The sequence below is a fragment of the Oryctolagus cuniculus genome, chromosome 13, assembly GCF_964237555.1.
Source record: "Oryctolagus cuniculus chromosome 13, mOryCun1.1, whole genome shotgun sequence".
In the NCBI taxonomy this organism is placed as follows: Eukaryota; Metazoa; Chordata; class Mammalia; order Lagomorpha; family Leporidae; genus Oryctolagus; species Oryctolagus cuniculus.
The window spans coordinates 843,202-859,632 of NC_091444.1; the positions used below are offsets into that span (position 1 = coordinate 843,202).

At 58.1% G+C, this 16,431-nt stretch overlaps 1 protein-coding gene across 5 annotated transcripts in view; it reads left to right on the top strand.

The window, feature by feature from the left end:
* The window catches only part of RGSL1 (regulator of G protein signaling like 1), a 52,755-nt gene that overhangs the window by 3,544 nt on the left and 32,780 nt on the right, over positions 1-16,431 (top strand). For 4 of the 5 annotated variants that reach the window (XM_070056225.1, XM_070056226.1, XM_070056228.1 and 1 more), the window contains exons 3-7: positions 2,266-2,340; positions 3,482-3,611; positions 11,514-11,618; positions 12,374-12,535; positions 13,652-14,604. In XM_070056225.1, coding sequence (XP_069912326.1) covers positions 2,266-2,340; positions 3,482-3,611; positions 11,514-11,618; positions 12,374-12,535; positions 13,652-14,604 — 1,425 coding nt within the window. The remainder of the gene's footprint in view (positions 1-2,265; positions 2,341-3,481; positions 3,612-11,513; positions 11,619-12,373; positions 12,536-13,651; positions 14,605-16,431) is intronic. The other variant, XM_070056227.1, reaches the window with a different exon arrangement.

Below are 16,431 nucleotides of genomic sequence, written 5' to 3' on the forward strand. Positions count from 1 at the left end.
GGTGAGGAGGAGAGGAGGAGGTGAGCAGGTGAGGAGAGGAGGAGGTGAGGAGGTGAGGAGGAGGTGAGGAGAGGAAGAGGAGAGGAGATGAGAGGAGGAGAGGAGAAGAGGAGAGGAGGAGGTGAGGAGGAGGTAAGGAAGTGAGGAGAGGAGGAGGAGAGGAGGAGGAGAGGGGAGGAGAGGAGATGAAGTGAGGTGAGGAGATGAGGAGGTGAGGAGGGGGTGAGGAGATGAGGAGAGGAGAAGGTGAGGAGGAGGTGAGGGGAGGAGAGGAGATGAGGAGGTGAGGTGAGGAGATGAGGAGGTGAGGAGGAGGTGAGGAGAGGAGGAGGTGAGGAGGAGGTGAGGAGAGGAGGAGGTGAGGAGGAGGTGAGGAGAGGAGGAGGTGAGGAAATGGGAGGAGAGGAGGAGGTGAGGAGGAGGTAAGGAGGTGAGGAGAGAAGGAGGAGAGGAGATGAGAGGAGGAGGAGGTGAGGAGGAGGTGAGGAGATGAGGAGGGGGTGAGGAGATGAGGAGGAGAGGAGGAGGTGAGGAGGAGGTGAGATGGAGAGGAGAGGAGGAGGAGTGGAGACGAGGGGTCTGGAAGCAGCAGAGGCAGAGCAGGGACCGCCCAGCAAGGAGCAAAGGCCTTGCACAGCGACAGACAGACGGCTGCGCAGTGCTCAGCCCTCAGGCGCCCAGGGAGAGGCCCAGAGAGCAGCCAGGCGCTCAGGCAGCCACACTGGCTCTGGGTCAGGCAGGCCCTGCCTGGGAGTCTCGATGGCATCCCTAGGGTGACCGGAGACCCCCGGGGACATTGGGGCCAGCAGGCACCAGCTCAGGCTCACTGCCAGGGGCTTATTCCTCTGTCCTGCTGGAGGGAAATGGGGGGGAGAGGCCTGTCCTGGAGTGGGTTTGGGGAGGCCCTGACTCACTGTTGGCCCTGCACAGGTCTTCCTGACAGCTGCTCCAGTCACTTCACCAACACTCCAGGAACAGCTCACAGAACCTTCCGGAAGCACAGTGACGGGGAAAGGCACGAGGCCATCCTGGGCACTGAGGCCACTGCAATCAGTGGGACACAGTAGCACTGTGGCTGAGTCTCCTGCCAGCTCACACCCTGCCAGTTCACACAGCCTATCAGTTCACACCCTGCCAGCTCACATCCCTGCTAGTTCACACCCTGCCTGCTCACACCCTGCCAGTTCACACCCCTGCCAGTTCACACCCTGCCAGTTCACACCGTTAGCTCACACCCTGCCAGCTCACACCCTGCCAGTTCACACCCTGCCTGCTCACACCCTGCCAGCTCACATGCTTCAGTTCACATTCCTGCCAGTTCACACCCCTGCCAGTTCACACCCTGCCTGCTCACACCCTGCCAGCTCACACCCTGCCAGTTCACATCCCTGCCCATGGATTTCTGTCCCACGGCTGGCCCCCTGACAGCACAGTGACTCTGGGCTGCTCTGAGAGGGGCCCAAGGCCTCTGGCTCAAGCCAGCCGACAGCAGTTAGCAAAACCCCTTCCAATCCTCCACAACCTCACCTCTGGACCTCACCTCCTGCCATACACCCCCTACCAGTAACAAGGGGTCCTCAGGCCTGTGTGTGCACCCCAGGACTGGGGCGCCTCAGGGCGTGTGTTGTCCAATGTGGGTAGCCCTGCCATTTTCCTAAAGGGCCGAGTGAGGGGCCGGACACTGACTGGGGGCATGGTCTGGGGGGACGGTCGGGTTGCCGTGATTATAGCTCAAGCCCAGCCCCATGGGTGCTTCGAGACAGCAGGTGCCCCGGTGGCTCGGCTTACGCTCAGTCGGACACACGAAGGAGCCGCCCCTCGGTTTCAGAGCCGGCTGCCTCCATGGCAGTCCCCGCTCCGTGCCTCCGCCTCTCCTGTGGGGACACTCTGGGAGCATGCCCCCCGCCCTGAGTTCACAGCCCTGGTCTTCACGGCTTCAGTCCTCTGCTGTCTCCAGTCCAAGATTTTGGGGACTCCAAAGCCGTTCCTCACCCGGGGAGGCCTCGGACCCTGACTCTAATTCTGGATCCCCGCTCTGCACAGGGGACAGCCGGAACATCAGCGTCTTGTCCTTGCCCACAGCGGGTGGCTCCCAGGACCACAACGCGGGGCAGCTCAGCCGGGTTGGGAGACTGCGCAACTCGACTCAGTGGAATGAACTTAAGATGTGACGTCCGCTGACCTGGGAGGCCCCCGTGACCGCGGCGGGCTGGTGCTCTGAGCACGCGGAGCAGCCCCATGCCTGTTTCCCGTCTTCTTGTGCAGGTCTTTGGGCAGACGCCATTCTATACTGTGGAGAATTCACAGTGGAGCCTGTGGCCAGACATACCTTACGACTTGGTGAGTCAGTCGTGAACGTTGAGCGGTCGGGGCAGGGCAAGGGGAGCTGCATTGGAGGGTGAATTGGGGGGGGAGGGGCCCAGGGGTGGCCTTGGAGTGAACTGTGAGGCAGGGGCAGAGCTGCGGGCACCGAGCGAGGCAGGCAGCTCTGCTTTGAACGCCGTTGCCTCTCGGGCAAGCAGTGCCTGGCCAGGCTTCCTTCTCTCATGTCCACTACGACTGTTGGGCGGGAGATGCATGGAGCTCTGTGCCAAGGTGACCTTTGAGGCCACTCGGAAGCAGGAAAGTGCGGGGATTGATTGACGGTGCTTACCTGGTGTGAGGCGGGTGTGCAGCCCCCGGGGCCGTGAGGTCGGGACCGGGGGTGGAGGGCGGTGTTTCCAAGGCGGATCACAGTGAGATGCCAGCCGCAGTTCTCAGGACCCCTGTCCACTCTCCTCCAGGGACACGACTTTCTCTCAACCTTCTTTTCAGATGACGTGGTTTTTCCTTCCCCTGTCTACTTTCTCATCTCTGCTTTCCCCTTCCTGCTCTGCTTTCCCACTGCGAGATGTGACACCTGCCACCTGCACTTCCCCTCCAGGCCCTGCCCACACCAAGGTCTCAGCCGTCTCTGAGTCGTGCAGAGCCAAGAGGAGACGCCAACCCTGGTTCCCTAAGAGAACCTGACGCTCACATTTCCCAAGTTTCTCTGCCCTTTCTGGTAGCTTGGACCCACGGGCACCCGTCCTGGACCCCAGATACTGTCATGCGTCAGCCTCGGTGCTTGGGCACACGCTGTGCGATTGATACAGGCTGGGTATATGCGAGAAATTACAAGTGTGTCCACCAAGAGGCGAGCGGGAGCGCTGTGACCCCACACCCTGGAACAAAACTTTTTCTGCTTCCGGTGCCAGGCAAGGCTTAGCGCTTCACTCAGACAGCTTCCCCTGGGAAGCAGGCAGCTCTGAGGAGCGACCAGGCTTTTCCCTTCCCGTCCCTGGCTTCGTCTGCTGTCCACTGGGTGCTGTTTTAATCAGCACCACCCGGCTCCTCCTGCCAGATCCCACAGATGGGGATCCCCTAACTGCCCCAGCCGAGCGCCACGTCCCGGCAGTTCAGCTCCATGACCTTTCCTGTTGCTGTTCTGTCTGAACTCTAGATTGCCAAGTACAAAGGACTGTTGACCTGGTTGGAGAAATACCGGTTACCTTTCTTCTGTAAAACAAACTTGTGCTTCCACTACATTCTCTGCCAGGAGCTCATCAATTTCATCAAATCCGCAGAAGGAGGTAAGTGTGTGTGTGCCTGTGCGGGTGTGTGCCTGTGCGGGTGTGTACTCGTGCATGTGTGTGCCTGTGCATGTGTGTGCCTGTGTGTGCCTGTGCATGTGTGTACCTGTGCATGTGTGTACTCGTGCATGTGTGTACTCGTGCATGTGTGTGCCTGTGCATGTGTGTGCCTGTGCATGTGTGTACCTGTGCATGTGTGTGCCTGTGCCTGTGTGTGCCTGTGCCTGTGTGTACCTGTGCATGTGTGTGCCTGTGCATGTGTGTACCTGTGCATGTGTGTACCTGTGCATGTGTGTGCCTGTGCCTGTGTGTACCTGTGCATGTGTGTGCCTGTGCATGTGTGTGCCTGTGCCTGTGTGTACCTGTGCATGTGTGTGCCTGTGCCTGTGTGTACCTGTGCATGTGTGTGCCTGTGCATGTGTGTGCCTGTGCATGTGTGTACCTGTGCCTGTGTGTGCCTGTGCCTGTGTGTACCTGTGCATGTGTGTGCCTGTGCATGTGTGTGTCTGTGCCTGTGTGTACCTGTGCATGTGTGTGCCTGTGCATGTGTGTGCCTGTGCATGTGTGTACCTGTGCATGTGCCTGTGCATGTGTGTGCCTGTGCATGTGTGTGCCTGTGCATGTGTGTACCTGTGCCTGTGTGTGCCTGTGCCTGTGTGTACCTGTGCATGTGTGTGCCTGTGCATGTGTGTGTCTGTGCCTGTGTGTACCTGTGCATGTGTGTGCCTGTGCATGTGTGTGCCTGTGCATGTGTGTACCTGTGCATGTGCCTGTGCATGTGTGTGCCTGTGCATGTGTGTGCCTGTGCATGTGTGTACCTGTGCATGTGTGTGCCTGTGCCTGTGTGTACCTGTGCATGTGTGTGCCTGTGCATGTGTGTGTCTGTGCCTGTGTGTACCTGTGCATGTGTGTGCCTGTGCATGTGTGTACCTGTGCATGTGTGTACCTGTGCATGTGTGTGCCTGTGCCTGTGTGTACCTGTGCATGTGTGTGCCTGTGCATGTGTGTGCCTGTGCATGTGTGTGTCTGTGCCTGTGTGTGCCTGTGCATGTGTGTGCCTGTGCATGTGTGTGCCTGTGCACGTGTGTACCTGTGCATGTGTGTACTCGTGCATGTGTGTACCTGTGCATGTGTGTGCCTGTGCCTGTGTGTACCTGTGCAGGTGTGTACCTGTGCAGGTGTGTACCTGTGCAGGTGTGTGCCTGTGCCTGTGTGTGCCTGTGCATGTGTGTACCTGTGCATGTGTGTGCCTGTGCATGTGTGTGCCTGTGCATGTGTGCGTACCTGTGCATGTGTCTGTGCATGTGTGTGCCTGTGCATGTGTGTGTGCCTGTGCATGCGTGTGTGCAAGTGTGTGTGCCTGTGCATGTGTGTGCCTGTGCATGTGTGTGCCTGTGCATGTGTGCGTACCTGTGCATGTGTCTGTGCATGTGTGTGCCTGTGCATGTGTGTGTGCCTGTGCATGCGTGTGTGCAAGTGTGTGTGCCTGTGCATGTGTGTACTCGTGCATGCGCATGTGTGTGCCTGTGCATGTGTGTACATGTGCATGTATGTACATGTGTGTGCGCATGCATGTGTACCGTGCATGTGTGTCCCTGTGCTTGTGTGTGCGTGTGCATGTGTGTACGTGCGCGCGTGTGCATGTGTGTGCCTGTGCATGTGTGTGTGTGTGTGTGTGTAGAAACAGAGGCCCTACTGCAAAGCAATCCACTCCTACAAGGTGCAAATGCTGACTGAGTTTGTGACAAGTGGGTGGCCCAGCCCATGGTGCAGCAGTACACTGTCTGCTGAAAAACTGTCCCCCGGAGCAGTGAGCAGGAGTCACATGGGCTGGTCTGTGGACCTCACAAGGTGAAACTGTCCATGCATACCAGGGTCTGACAAATCTCACCGCTTTCGTCCCACCATCTGGCCTAAACACCGTCATTTCTTACCTGGGAACTGAAACCATCTCCTAACACAACTTGCTTCTGACCTTGCTCTCCTGCTAACAGCAGCCCGCGTGGGCCTTCCAAATCTCACCAGAGGAGGAGCGTTCCGAGGAGATGGGACAGTGGGACACTCCCAGAATTTGTCTCCTCGCCTGGCTGACCACAAAGGTGGCATCTGTTGATGAAACCACTTTGGAACTCTGAGTCTGTTGAGATCGTAGGCTGTGCATGTCAGCCAGTGTCACTCAAGGCCAGTTCTCACATGGTGACAGCCACACAGCCACAGCCCGGGACAGGCAGAGCTGTGCACCTGTTCTGTGAGCCAGGGTGAGCAAAGAGGACCGAGTCTTCCACACCCTAGGGGTCTGTGCTCCAAGTGCTGATTCTGCTCTGGTCGAAGAAGCACAGCAGAGGGGAGTGTGGCCACTCTTGATGCACCTCCCCAGGGGTGCACCCAGTCCTTCCAGGGAAGTGAAGGTCCCCCGCTGACGGTCCGACATCCCTCTTCCCCTGTGTTTTTCTCTTTCTCGTGGGAGGCAGACATTAAAGAGCAGGACACTGAGATGCTGCTGCACATATGGAGAAGGCTGGGAACACAACTAATGACTAGGAACAGGTGCAGGCTCAGAAAAGACCCAAGAAGACCTGAGTTCATCCCCCAGGCTGACCCCTGGCACAGAAACATCCTGCAAAAACTCTAAACCTCAGAAACAAACATCATAGCAAAACTCAGGAAACTCTAGGTGTTGCTGAGGATTCGTTCTGAGAGGAGGAGCGTGGTGAGGGCAAGAGGCACGGAGTCACGACACAGACCCCGGGAGTGTGGTGAAAGCAGGCCAGAGGTGAGCAGCTCGCAGACTCGTTTATTTCAGTTGGTGCAGCAGCTTATACAGCCGAGGCAGCCAATGTGGTCAAGGGGCGGTTTATGCCATAACCAATCACTGCCTGTTGCCAGGCAGGCTCCATTGCCAGGTGCGTTCCAAAGCCATTCCTGACTAACTGACGCTCACTTGCCAGTGGCCATCTTGGCACGGCCTTCTCATTCCACCACATCTAGGAAGGAGTGGATTTCCAGAAGTTCTGCATTATTAGATTGAAATAACAGCCAAAAAGCTCACCTGGAAATGACTAGCCTTCAGCCAAAAAGCTCACCTGGAAATGACTAGCCTTCAGCCAGAAAACTCACATGGCATACAAAGAAACAGGAAAGCAGGACCCCTTTACGTGGAAATATACAAATCAAAAGAAACTGTCCCTGAAAAAGCCCTGTTGTCAGATCTACTAGACAAAGACGTTGAAACAACGGTCTCAAAGGTGCTCCAAGACCCCGGGGGAGATGTGGAGAATGACAATGATGTCTGAGAATGGAAGTGTCAGTCGAGAGAGAGAAAGCCGAAAAAATAGGTCAAAAAGAAAACTTTGAGCTGAAAGTACAACAATAGAAGTGAAAAGTCCAGCAGAGAGACTCAAAGGCAGAAGAACCTGGAAGCCAAAGACAAGACAGAGGAGCAGAGGCTGAGGAAGGGGCGCAGGGCCTAAGGGCACCGGGACACTGGCAGGCAGAGCAGCGCTGCACTGTGAGGGTCCCAAGGAAGAGGAGGGGCAGAGCCGGCGAGAGGACACTGCATAGACGCGGCCACAAAACCTGACGGAATTCGCGCATGTGGGTCCCACAGTTAACGGTTAGTGCTCTGGACTCTGAAATACACGAATGCAAACAGGCACAAGGCTCAATGGACTGCTGTAAGACGAGCTCAAGCCCACACCAAGACACATTATAATCGAGCTCTCGGAAGACAAACGCGGCAGAGAGGAGACTCCCCACTCACAGGGATCCTCAGGAGATCACACGCTGATTCCTCACAGAGACTTTCTTTTTTTGACAGGCAGAGTGGACAGTGAGAGAGAGAGAGAGAGAGAGAAAGGTCTTCCTTCCATTGGTTCACCCCCCCAAGTGGCCGCTACGGCCGGCACGCCGCACTGATCCAAAGCCAGGAGCCAGGTGCTTCCTCCTGGTCTCCCATGGGGTGCAGGGCCCAAGCACTTGGGCCATCCTCCACTGCACTCCCTGGCCACAGCAGAGAGCTGGACTGGAAGAGGGGGCAACCGGGACAGAATCCGGCGCCCCGACCGGGACTAGAACCAGTGGTGCCGGCGCCGCAGGCAGAGGATTAGCCTAGTGAGCCGCAGCGTCAGCCCCTCATGGAGACTTTCAAGTCCAGGGCCCAGTGAGCTAATACATTCAAATTCCTAAAATCGAAAAAAAAACAAAAACAAAACAAAACAAAAAAACACAACCAGTGATCAGACTCTACGCAGGAAAACTTTCTTTGAAAATCAGAGTGAAGTGACAGCCCCAGATAAAGAGAGGCTGGGGGAGCTTCCCGGGGGACCTGCCTGAGGGAGCCTTGCGTAGCGGGAGGTGGAGGCCAGGGCTCAGGGAAGTGGGGACGTGGACCTAGAGAAGCTGCGTCACCGACAGCGACTTGTTAGCGCTCTCTGTTTGCTGCTTATTTAAGAGACCGGATAGTTTTTAAAGAGCCTATTAGTCTAAAGGCTGGCATAACTGCAACTTTGATTTTCACTCCATATTACATTTTGTTGTCTCCGTACGAGAGTCGAATGCAGGCTGCCAAACGACTGGTTTATGTCTGGGGGCGCTCAGGTGTAACGATGCAGCATTTTTTACATCAACCACCAGAAGGAATGGAGACAGAGCCGTGACGGAGCCGACTGTTACGTTACTGAAGCTACGCTGTCGCAAACTACGCTCGAGTGTTGTATACCTGCAGGGTTAAACACAGCCCCGCTGACTGCCAGGAAACAGCCGTGGAATGAGGCAGATGCGCAAGGAACTCAGACGCCAACAAGACACAGGAGGCAAGAACAGCGGTGCAGAACTGAGGACCGAGAAGGACCTGGGGCACGTGGAGAACAAACGGCAAATGAGAGGAGGCCCCCACTTACTGGTAACTTCTGAGTGCAAATGGATTGAACTCTTCAACCAAAGGGCGAAGGATGGCAGAATCAATTGAAAAATAAGGCCCAGCTTCACGTGTCTGCAGGAGACTCCCTCCACCTACAAAGCCGATGCCACAGTTTGTCCGCGGGGACCACGGGGAGGAGCTCAGGGTTGGATAAAGTCCTTAGACTGGAGCCCCATTACCCAGTCCTGGTGGCTCCCTAAGAAGAGGGAGGGACAGCGCTGTGACACAGCAGGCGAAGCCATTGCCTGTGACACCATCATCCCACATGGACGCAGGTTTGAGTCCTGGCTGCTCCACTTGAGATCCAGCCCCTGCTATGGCCTGAGAAAGCAGCATAAGATGGCCCGGGTGCTTGAGCCCCTGCACCCACGTGGGAGACCAGGAAGAAGCTCCTGGCTCCTGGCTTCAGCCTGGCCCAGCCCTGACTGTTGTGGCCATTTGGGGAGTGAGCCAGTGACTGGAAGATCTCTCTCTCTCTCTCTCTTCCTCTCTCTCTATAACTCTTTCAAATAAATAAATAAATAAATCTTTTTTAAAAATTTAAGAAGAGGGAGCCGCCAGCCAGACACACAAACACGCGTGCTCCCCGTCTTCTGATGCCCGGTGCTGCCTTGGGGACTCTGCCAGAGGCCCTCACCACGTGCGGCCCTGACCTCGCCGCTCAGAACTGTGGGCCAAAGTGAACCTGTTTCCTTTCTCTTTTTTTTTTTTTTTAAAGATTTTTATTTATTTGAGAGGTGGAGTCACAGACAAAGGGAGGGGGAGTCAGAGAGAGTTCTTCCGTCTGCTGGTGAACCTGTTTCCTTTCCAACTCACCGAGTCTGTGATGAAAACAGACTAACAGAAAACAGGCTAACAGAGACCTGGACGGGCGGAAAGTGAGTGGATGGGAACAGACGCCGCATGAGAGCAGTCGCCCACACAACGCGCTGCTGCCTGCAGCAACTTCCACCAAACGAGCTTCGGCAGTCACGAGGACAGAGGCCAGCGTATGCTGATGCGAAGTCCAGCACTGCAAGGTCACCCCATAGTTACACACATCTGCAGCTGGACGGACCATCGCGATACCCGCAGCAGGTAGAGAGGCAGTGCACAGAGACGAGCTGTAACTCTGTCCTCAGACCGAACAGTCTGAAGAGGAAATCCTAAACACAGCTGCAGGGGCTGGCACTGTGGCACAGCAGGCTCAGCCACGTCTCCTGGCAGAGTGCCGGTCGCTTGCTGCCGACCCAGCTCCCTGCTAACACTCCTGGGAATTCAGTGGAAGATGGCCAAGCACTTGGCCCCTTGCCACCCATGTGGGAGACCTGTGTGGAAAATTCTGGCTCTTGGCTTCAGCCTGGCCCAGCCATGGTGGTTGTGGCCACTGGAGAGTGAACCAGGAGATAAAAGATCTCTCTCTCTCTCTCTCTCTCTCTCTGTCCCTCTCTCTCTGTCACTCTGCCTTTCATATAAATAAATTTTAAAGTAAATAAATAGAAACTAAAAAATAACTCCAAATGAATCAAAGACTTAAATGGAAGAACTAAAACTCAAAGGAAAACATAGAACAAAATCTTTATGACATTGTATTTGACAGTGATTTCGCAGATGTGACTGCAAAGGTAGAGAAAAAAAATTAGACTTCAGGAAAGATTTTTAAATGTATGTATCAAAAAGACTTAGTGGCTGGCGCCGCGGTTCACTAGGCTAATCCTCCACCTGTGGCACCAGCACCCTGGGTTCTAGTCCCGATCGGGGCGCTGGATTCTGTCCTGGTTGCTCCTCTTCCAGTCCAGCTCTCTGCTGTGGCCCAGGAAGGCAGTGGAGGATGGCCCAAGTCCTTGGGCCCTGCACCTGCATGGGAGACCAGGAGGAAACACCTGGCTCCTGGCTTCCGATAGGCGCAGCACGCCAGACACAACACGCCGGCTGTAGCGGCCACTTGGGGGGTGAACCAATGGAAAAAGGAAAACGTTTATCTCTGTTTCTCTCTCTGTGTCTAACTCTGTCAAAAAAAAAAAAAAAAAAAAAAAAAAAAAAAGACTAAACAGGCAGCCCATAGGGTCAACGGAAATACTTGGAAATCACCTTGCCTGATGACGGAGTGATATCTACAATACACAGAGAACTGAACCTGAACAAGAAGACACAGCAAACACACACAGGATGCAAAACTGGGCAGGGGCCCGAGTGCGGGTTTCTGCAGCGAAGGTGCACAAGTGGCCCCTAATCACGAGGGAAACGCAAGTCGCAGCCACGGCTAGTAGCCACCTCACACCCATCAAGACGCCCATGGTCAAAAGCCACAAACAAGTGTTGGTGAGGCCGTGCAGCCCGGAGCCCGTGCATCCTGGGTGGGACGTCACGTGGTGCAGCTGCGGGCAAAGCTGCCTGGAAGTTCCTCAAACACCGGAAACAGAGCCAGCATGAGACCCAGCATGCCTGCCCCGGTGCACAAATGGGGCCTCCAGGGGCACCTGTCGTCCTACGACAGCGTCCACACGGCTGAGATGCGGGAGCCAGCAGGTGTCCATCAGCGGGCGAATGAGTAAGCCAGGTGTGGTCTCTGCACACACGTGGCGATCGCACGGCACACGCATCCCGCAGGGACGTGTGCCCATCACCAAAGGGGAGGCTGCATGCGTCATCTCACAAGGGACCTGGAGACAGGAGGCAGCGTGGGGCTGCTGGGGGTGGCCGGGGAGTGGGTGTTCAGTGCGTGCGGAGTCTGTTTCCAAGAGAAGGCAGTTCTGGGGGTGCAGGGAGGTGACGGTCACACAGCGTGAATGAGCGCACGCCACGGGCGGACGCTGCGTGCCCTCGCGCCACTCCTGCGTTCACTGCCCGCTCGCTGCTCCCCACACCCCTGCCTCAGCGCACATCCAGCCCCCGACTGAGGCTGCCCGGTGTTAGAGCGCGCAGCGAATGGGGGCCTGGCTGTGCGCGAGGTGGGGCGGCTGGGAAGAGCTCCCTCTCTCTCTCACCGTGACTCTTCCTGGCAGCCAAGATGATGAGGTGGAAGACGGCAGACCAGTGGCTGCTCCAGAAGTGCGCTGGTGGGGTCCGGGGCATGTGGCGCTTCTGCTCCTACCTCAAGGGCAGTGCAGGTGCGTTCCCGCGGTCCTGGCCTCTGCAAGCTCTGCCAGCGTCCAGGGGCCCCAGAGCCCCCGTCGGCAGCCGCGAGCGTCTGCGGTGGCCACCAGAGAAACACCGGTGGCTCTGGGAGGTTGGGCTGCAAGCGCTGAGTCCCTGCGTTCATTCATTCATGCATCACCCACTCACTGGCATCTGCTGAGCCCCACTGCAGGGCAGCCGCTGCGTTTTAGGAGACACCCAGCTGGGCAAGAGCTGAGAGTCTGCTTTGTGAAGCTGCCGCCATGGTGGGAGACAGACCGCACGCACACAGTGCTGGGCCCACAGCCTCCTGGCCTGTTGAGTCCAGGCTGCCGGGGCCTGGCAGTGGCTGCAGGCGGGGGGGGGGGGGGGGGGGGGGGGGCAGCCCGGCTCAGCAGCACCAAGTCTCGGCAGGGACAAGCCCGAGTTGCAGGGGTGACACCCGGGCTCCAGGGAGCAGGCCGCAGCGGGCTGTGGCTGCTGGCACCTTGGCTCCTGTGTCCTTCTGCCGACTGCCTGGGGTCCACGGCCCAGAAGGTGTTCTACCCCTCCCCCACCCCGCAGATGTCCCCCGGCCGCCCTCAGAGCTCACGGTTTTCCCCAAAGTGACAGCTTTTCTAGCAACAAAAAGTCACCAAGGCCTCCACCTTCCCCGCTCACCGGCAGGGGAAGCCTCAGCCCCAGGAGTGGTCGCTAGGGTCGCTGGGGACGCTGGGTGCAGCCCCGAGCCTGCCCCTCTGGTCCGCAGGGGAGGAGCTGGTGGATTTCTGGATCCTTGCTGAGAAGATCCTAAGCCTGGATGAGACAGACCCGGAGGTGGAGGACCACTACCTGTCCCTTCTGCTGGCGCTGAAGGCCACCCACCTGCAGGAGGGCTCCCGCGTGCTGACGCTCTGCAACGTGAACATCAGTGAGGCCCCGCCCCCCTGCGCCGCCCCTCCCCTCCGCCTGCAGGCTGCGGGCTGCCCGCGGCCGCGTTCCCGGGAGCGTGTGGAAGGGACCCACTGCCCAGGCTGGCCCTTGAGGTGTGGCCCGCAGGAAGGGTGGCCGGAGGCCGTGGAGAGGGCTAGGGACGGGGTGTCGAGGAGCCCCTGTGCCATCTGAGCCCGAGACTGCGGCCATTTTTTTCTTCTGGACTAGAGTTCTCTAGAACAGACTACAGCCTGCGGCCAAGCGGGCTAAATGCATACTTTTCTGTTTTTATTTTTAATTATTACTTGGGAAGTAGGCATGGAGCACGAGAGCGCTCCATCCACTCGCGCCCTCCCCAAATGCCCGTGACAGCTGAGGCTGGCCCAGACCAAAGCTGGGGCTGGAAACTCAGTCCAGGTCCCCCGAGCGGCAGGGACCCCAGAACTTGGGCCGTCACTGCCGCCTCCCAGGGAGCACTGCAGCCGGAAGCTGGAGCCGGGCGCTCCCGCATGGACAGGGCTGCGGTGACCAGCAGGCCAAACGCCTGTGCAGCGCCAGTTTCGAGGGCTGGAAGCCAGAGGAAGGCACGTGTGGCTCACAGGCCTCAAGCGCGGCCCGGGGCCCTGCACGGGAGACCAGGGCCGGCCTGGGCCCTGCACCACCAGGCCCTCCGGGGTTTGCGGGATTTCCTCTCACACCCCGGCCCCGGCCCCTCCTCCGTCATGAATGACCCTGCGGACCCCGTACTTTTCTTTACAACATTCATAGTGTGATGGGGAGGGCGGAAGGGAGAGACAGGGTGGCTGAGCGTGAGCGGACCTCCGGGAAGTCCTCGGGGTGCGTGCTGTGCCCGCCCCGCCCGAGTGCCCGAGCGTCCGAGGAGCGGAGACGCTGGGGAAAACCATAGGGCTCTCCAGTCCCTGCTGGGCCGCCGCAGGTCACTTCCGCCCCATCCCTTCCGGCTGGCATACATCACTTCCGTCCTCCATGTCCCGCCCACCCACCACACGTCATTTCCGCCCAGCACACTTCCGGCTGGGCGTTCCGTCACTTCCGCCCAGCGCACTCCCTCCGGACGGGCGTCCGCTCAGGTCCGCTCCTCTCGTCCCCGCAGAGTCCCTGTTGAACCTGTCCATCTGGCATCCCCACCAGTCGACCACGCGGAGGGAGACCCTCGGCCACATGCAGAAGGTGGCGCTCTTCAAGCTGCAGAGCTACTGGCTCCCCAACTTCTACACGCACGCCAAGGCGGCGCTGGCGCGCGAGGAGGCCTGCCGCGGCCTGCTGCAGGAGTACGAGGGCCGCCTGGGCAGCGTGGGCTGCGCGCGCGCCGGCGGGCTCCCTCTGAACATGAGCATCCGGAAGGGCTTCCCCTCGCAGAGGCGCTACTCCAGCAGGGCGTCCAAGAGGAAGCTGTGGCTGCAGCTGGACCCCAGCGCCCAGTCCCTGGAGATGGAGCCCCGGCCGGACGCGGGCGAGGCGCGGCCGCCGGCGACGCTGGGTCTGCACGCGCCGCCCTCCGCAGAGGTGGTCTCGGAGCAGACGGCCGCCCGGTCCCGGGAGAAGGACCTCGCGCCTGCCCGGAAGCCCAGCGCGAAGAAGAAGGCCGCGGGCCACCTGCGCATGGAGGGCCTCTTTGAGACCAAGTTCTCCACGCACCTGCGCACCGCCACCCCCATCATCAGCCACCCCTCCCAGGTGACCGTCAGGGGAGCGTCCAGGCAGAGCCTGCCCTGCGCCTACACCCACTGGGCCCTGTGTGCCGACGCCTGTGCCGGGGGGCCCTTCCGGGACTACCTGAGGAAGATGAGGCTGACGGTGGAGGCCCAGCTCCTGGGCCTGTGGCAGGACCTGCACCACTTCCTCAGCGTCCTGATGAGCAACAGGGCGACCGGCAGGGCCGCCTTCCGCCACGTGCTGAGCGACCGGATCTGCGAGCTCTACCTGAGCGAGCAGAGCCGCCCGCGCCTGCCGCTCAGGCCGCAGACCCTGCGGGGCCTGAGGGAGCTGCTGCCCTCCGGAGACGTGAACCCCTGGATTCCCAAGGCCCAGAAGGAGATCTGCAAGGTGGGCCCTCCCCAGGGCCCGTCCGTCACCTGCTTCCCGCGGTTCCCGCCCCGCCCAGGGCCCGTCCTCTCACGGCACCCAGCCAGTCAGCTCTCAGGGAGAAGGGGGCTGGCCGGGACCCCAGTCCCCCCACTGCAAGTGACAGTGTAGGAAGATGAAGCTCCGTGCAAAGGAAGAAACGAACCGGGGTGGCCATACTTAGGGGAAAAAATGACTTAAACCAAAGCTGTCAGGAGAGACAGAAGTCGTTATGTAATACCAGAAGGAGCCATTCGACAGGAACATATAACAGTGATGACCACGCGTGCACCCATCCAGCACTCAGATATGTAAAGCAAACGTTGACACATCTGAAGGGAGAAATAGTGAGATTTCCATACCCCACTGCCAAGAGACCTTTCACACGGGAAAATGCAGAAACCACAAAGCCAAGTGACCTTGCAGGCACAGAACTTTCTAGCTGAGCCGATAGAATTCTCCCTACCCTCAGGTGCACACAGGGGCTCGCCAGGCTCCAGCATGCAGTCGGTCTCAAAACAAGCCCTAAAGACACCAGGGTTGGAAGTATTCCAGGAACTACTTCTGATTGATCACAATAGAACAAGTTAGAAATCATAATAGAGAAAATACAAAAAATTGACAAATACAATTAAACAGCACATGCTTAGCTTCTGAGTCAAAGGGAAAAGCAAAAAGTAAACTGGAAGATATTCTGTGGCAGTAAACAGGAACGGAAGATCTTGAAATTTAAGAGGGGTTTCCACCCCCGACTGCCCACAAAGCCAGGGTAGAGGTCGCCAAAGACATTCAAACCTTACACCTCAAGGAGCTACAGAAAGCAGAATCAGGCCCAACCTTGCCAGAGGGAAGGAAATACCAAAGATTAGGGGAAAAATAAGTGAGTTGAGAATAGAAGAACAAGTGTTGAAAGACACAGGTTTTCTTGACTAGAGGAGCAAAGTCTCGGTCGTGAGCAACGCGCAGGCCCAGCCTACAGGACGGGATTAGCAGTTCTGTACCGCGTGCTCGGGACTCTGCCGAGGGGCGGGCCAGCAGGTGCGCCGCCGCTCAGGACACCTGCCGCCCACGGGGGAGCGCCAGTGCAGGTCCCGGCTGCTCCACTATGGTCCGTCTCCTGGCTAACGTGCCTGGCACGCTTGGGCCCCGGCCACGTACTTGCGAGGCCGATGTAGCGCCTGGCTCCTGGCGTGGGCCTGAGCCGCTTCCGTTGCTGGTATTTGGGGACTGGAGGGAATCCGTAGGTAGAAGACCTCTCTTCCTCTCTGTCACCCTCTGGGAGTAGATCTTACGTCCAGTGCCGCTCCAGTGACGCGTGGCTGTTGCGGGAATCCCAGGCACCCCAGCCGCCTGTCTGCCTTCAGCAGAGGCTGCAGCTTCAGCGAGGTGCTTGCGACACAGACCCAGTCGCCCCCAGAGCCTGGAGCGCGACACTCTGCCTGTTGCTTCCGACATGCTCTGCGCTGGGGCAGGGGATTGTCCAGTGGGGGGGGGGGGGGGAAGCCCTAATACAGTACAAAGAAAAATGGTTGTAGGGTTTCAGATACTGCTTAGTTATTATGGTTTGATCAGTATTAGGATCGTAGTTTGTAGAAAAAAATTTTAAAAGTATATTTTGGTGCAAAAAATTGCAGAATTCGTGGAAATCTGTGTTATGCAAAAACTGCATGGATTTCACTTTTAAAAAGTTTGAGAGGCAGAGAGAGGGGCAGGCAGATAGAACACACATATGCTGCTGTCCGCTGGCTCAGTCTCCAAAGGCCCACAGCCACCAGGGCTGGACTGGGGCCAGAGCCGGGAGTCTGGCGG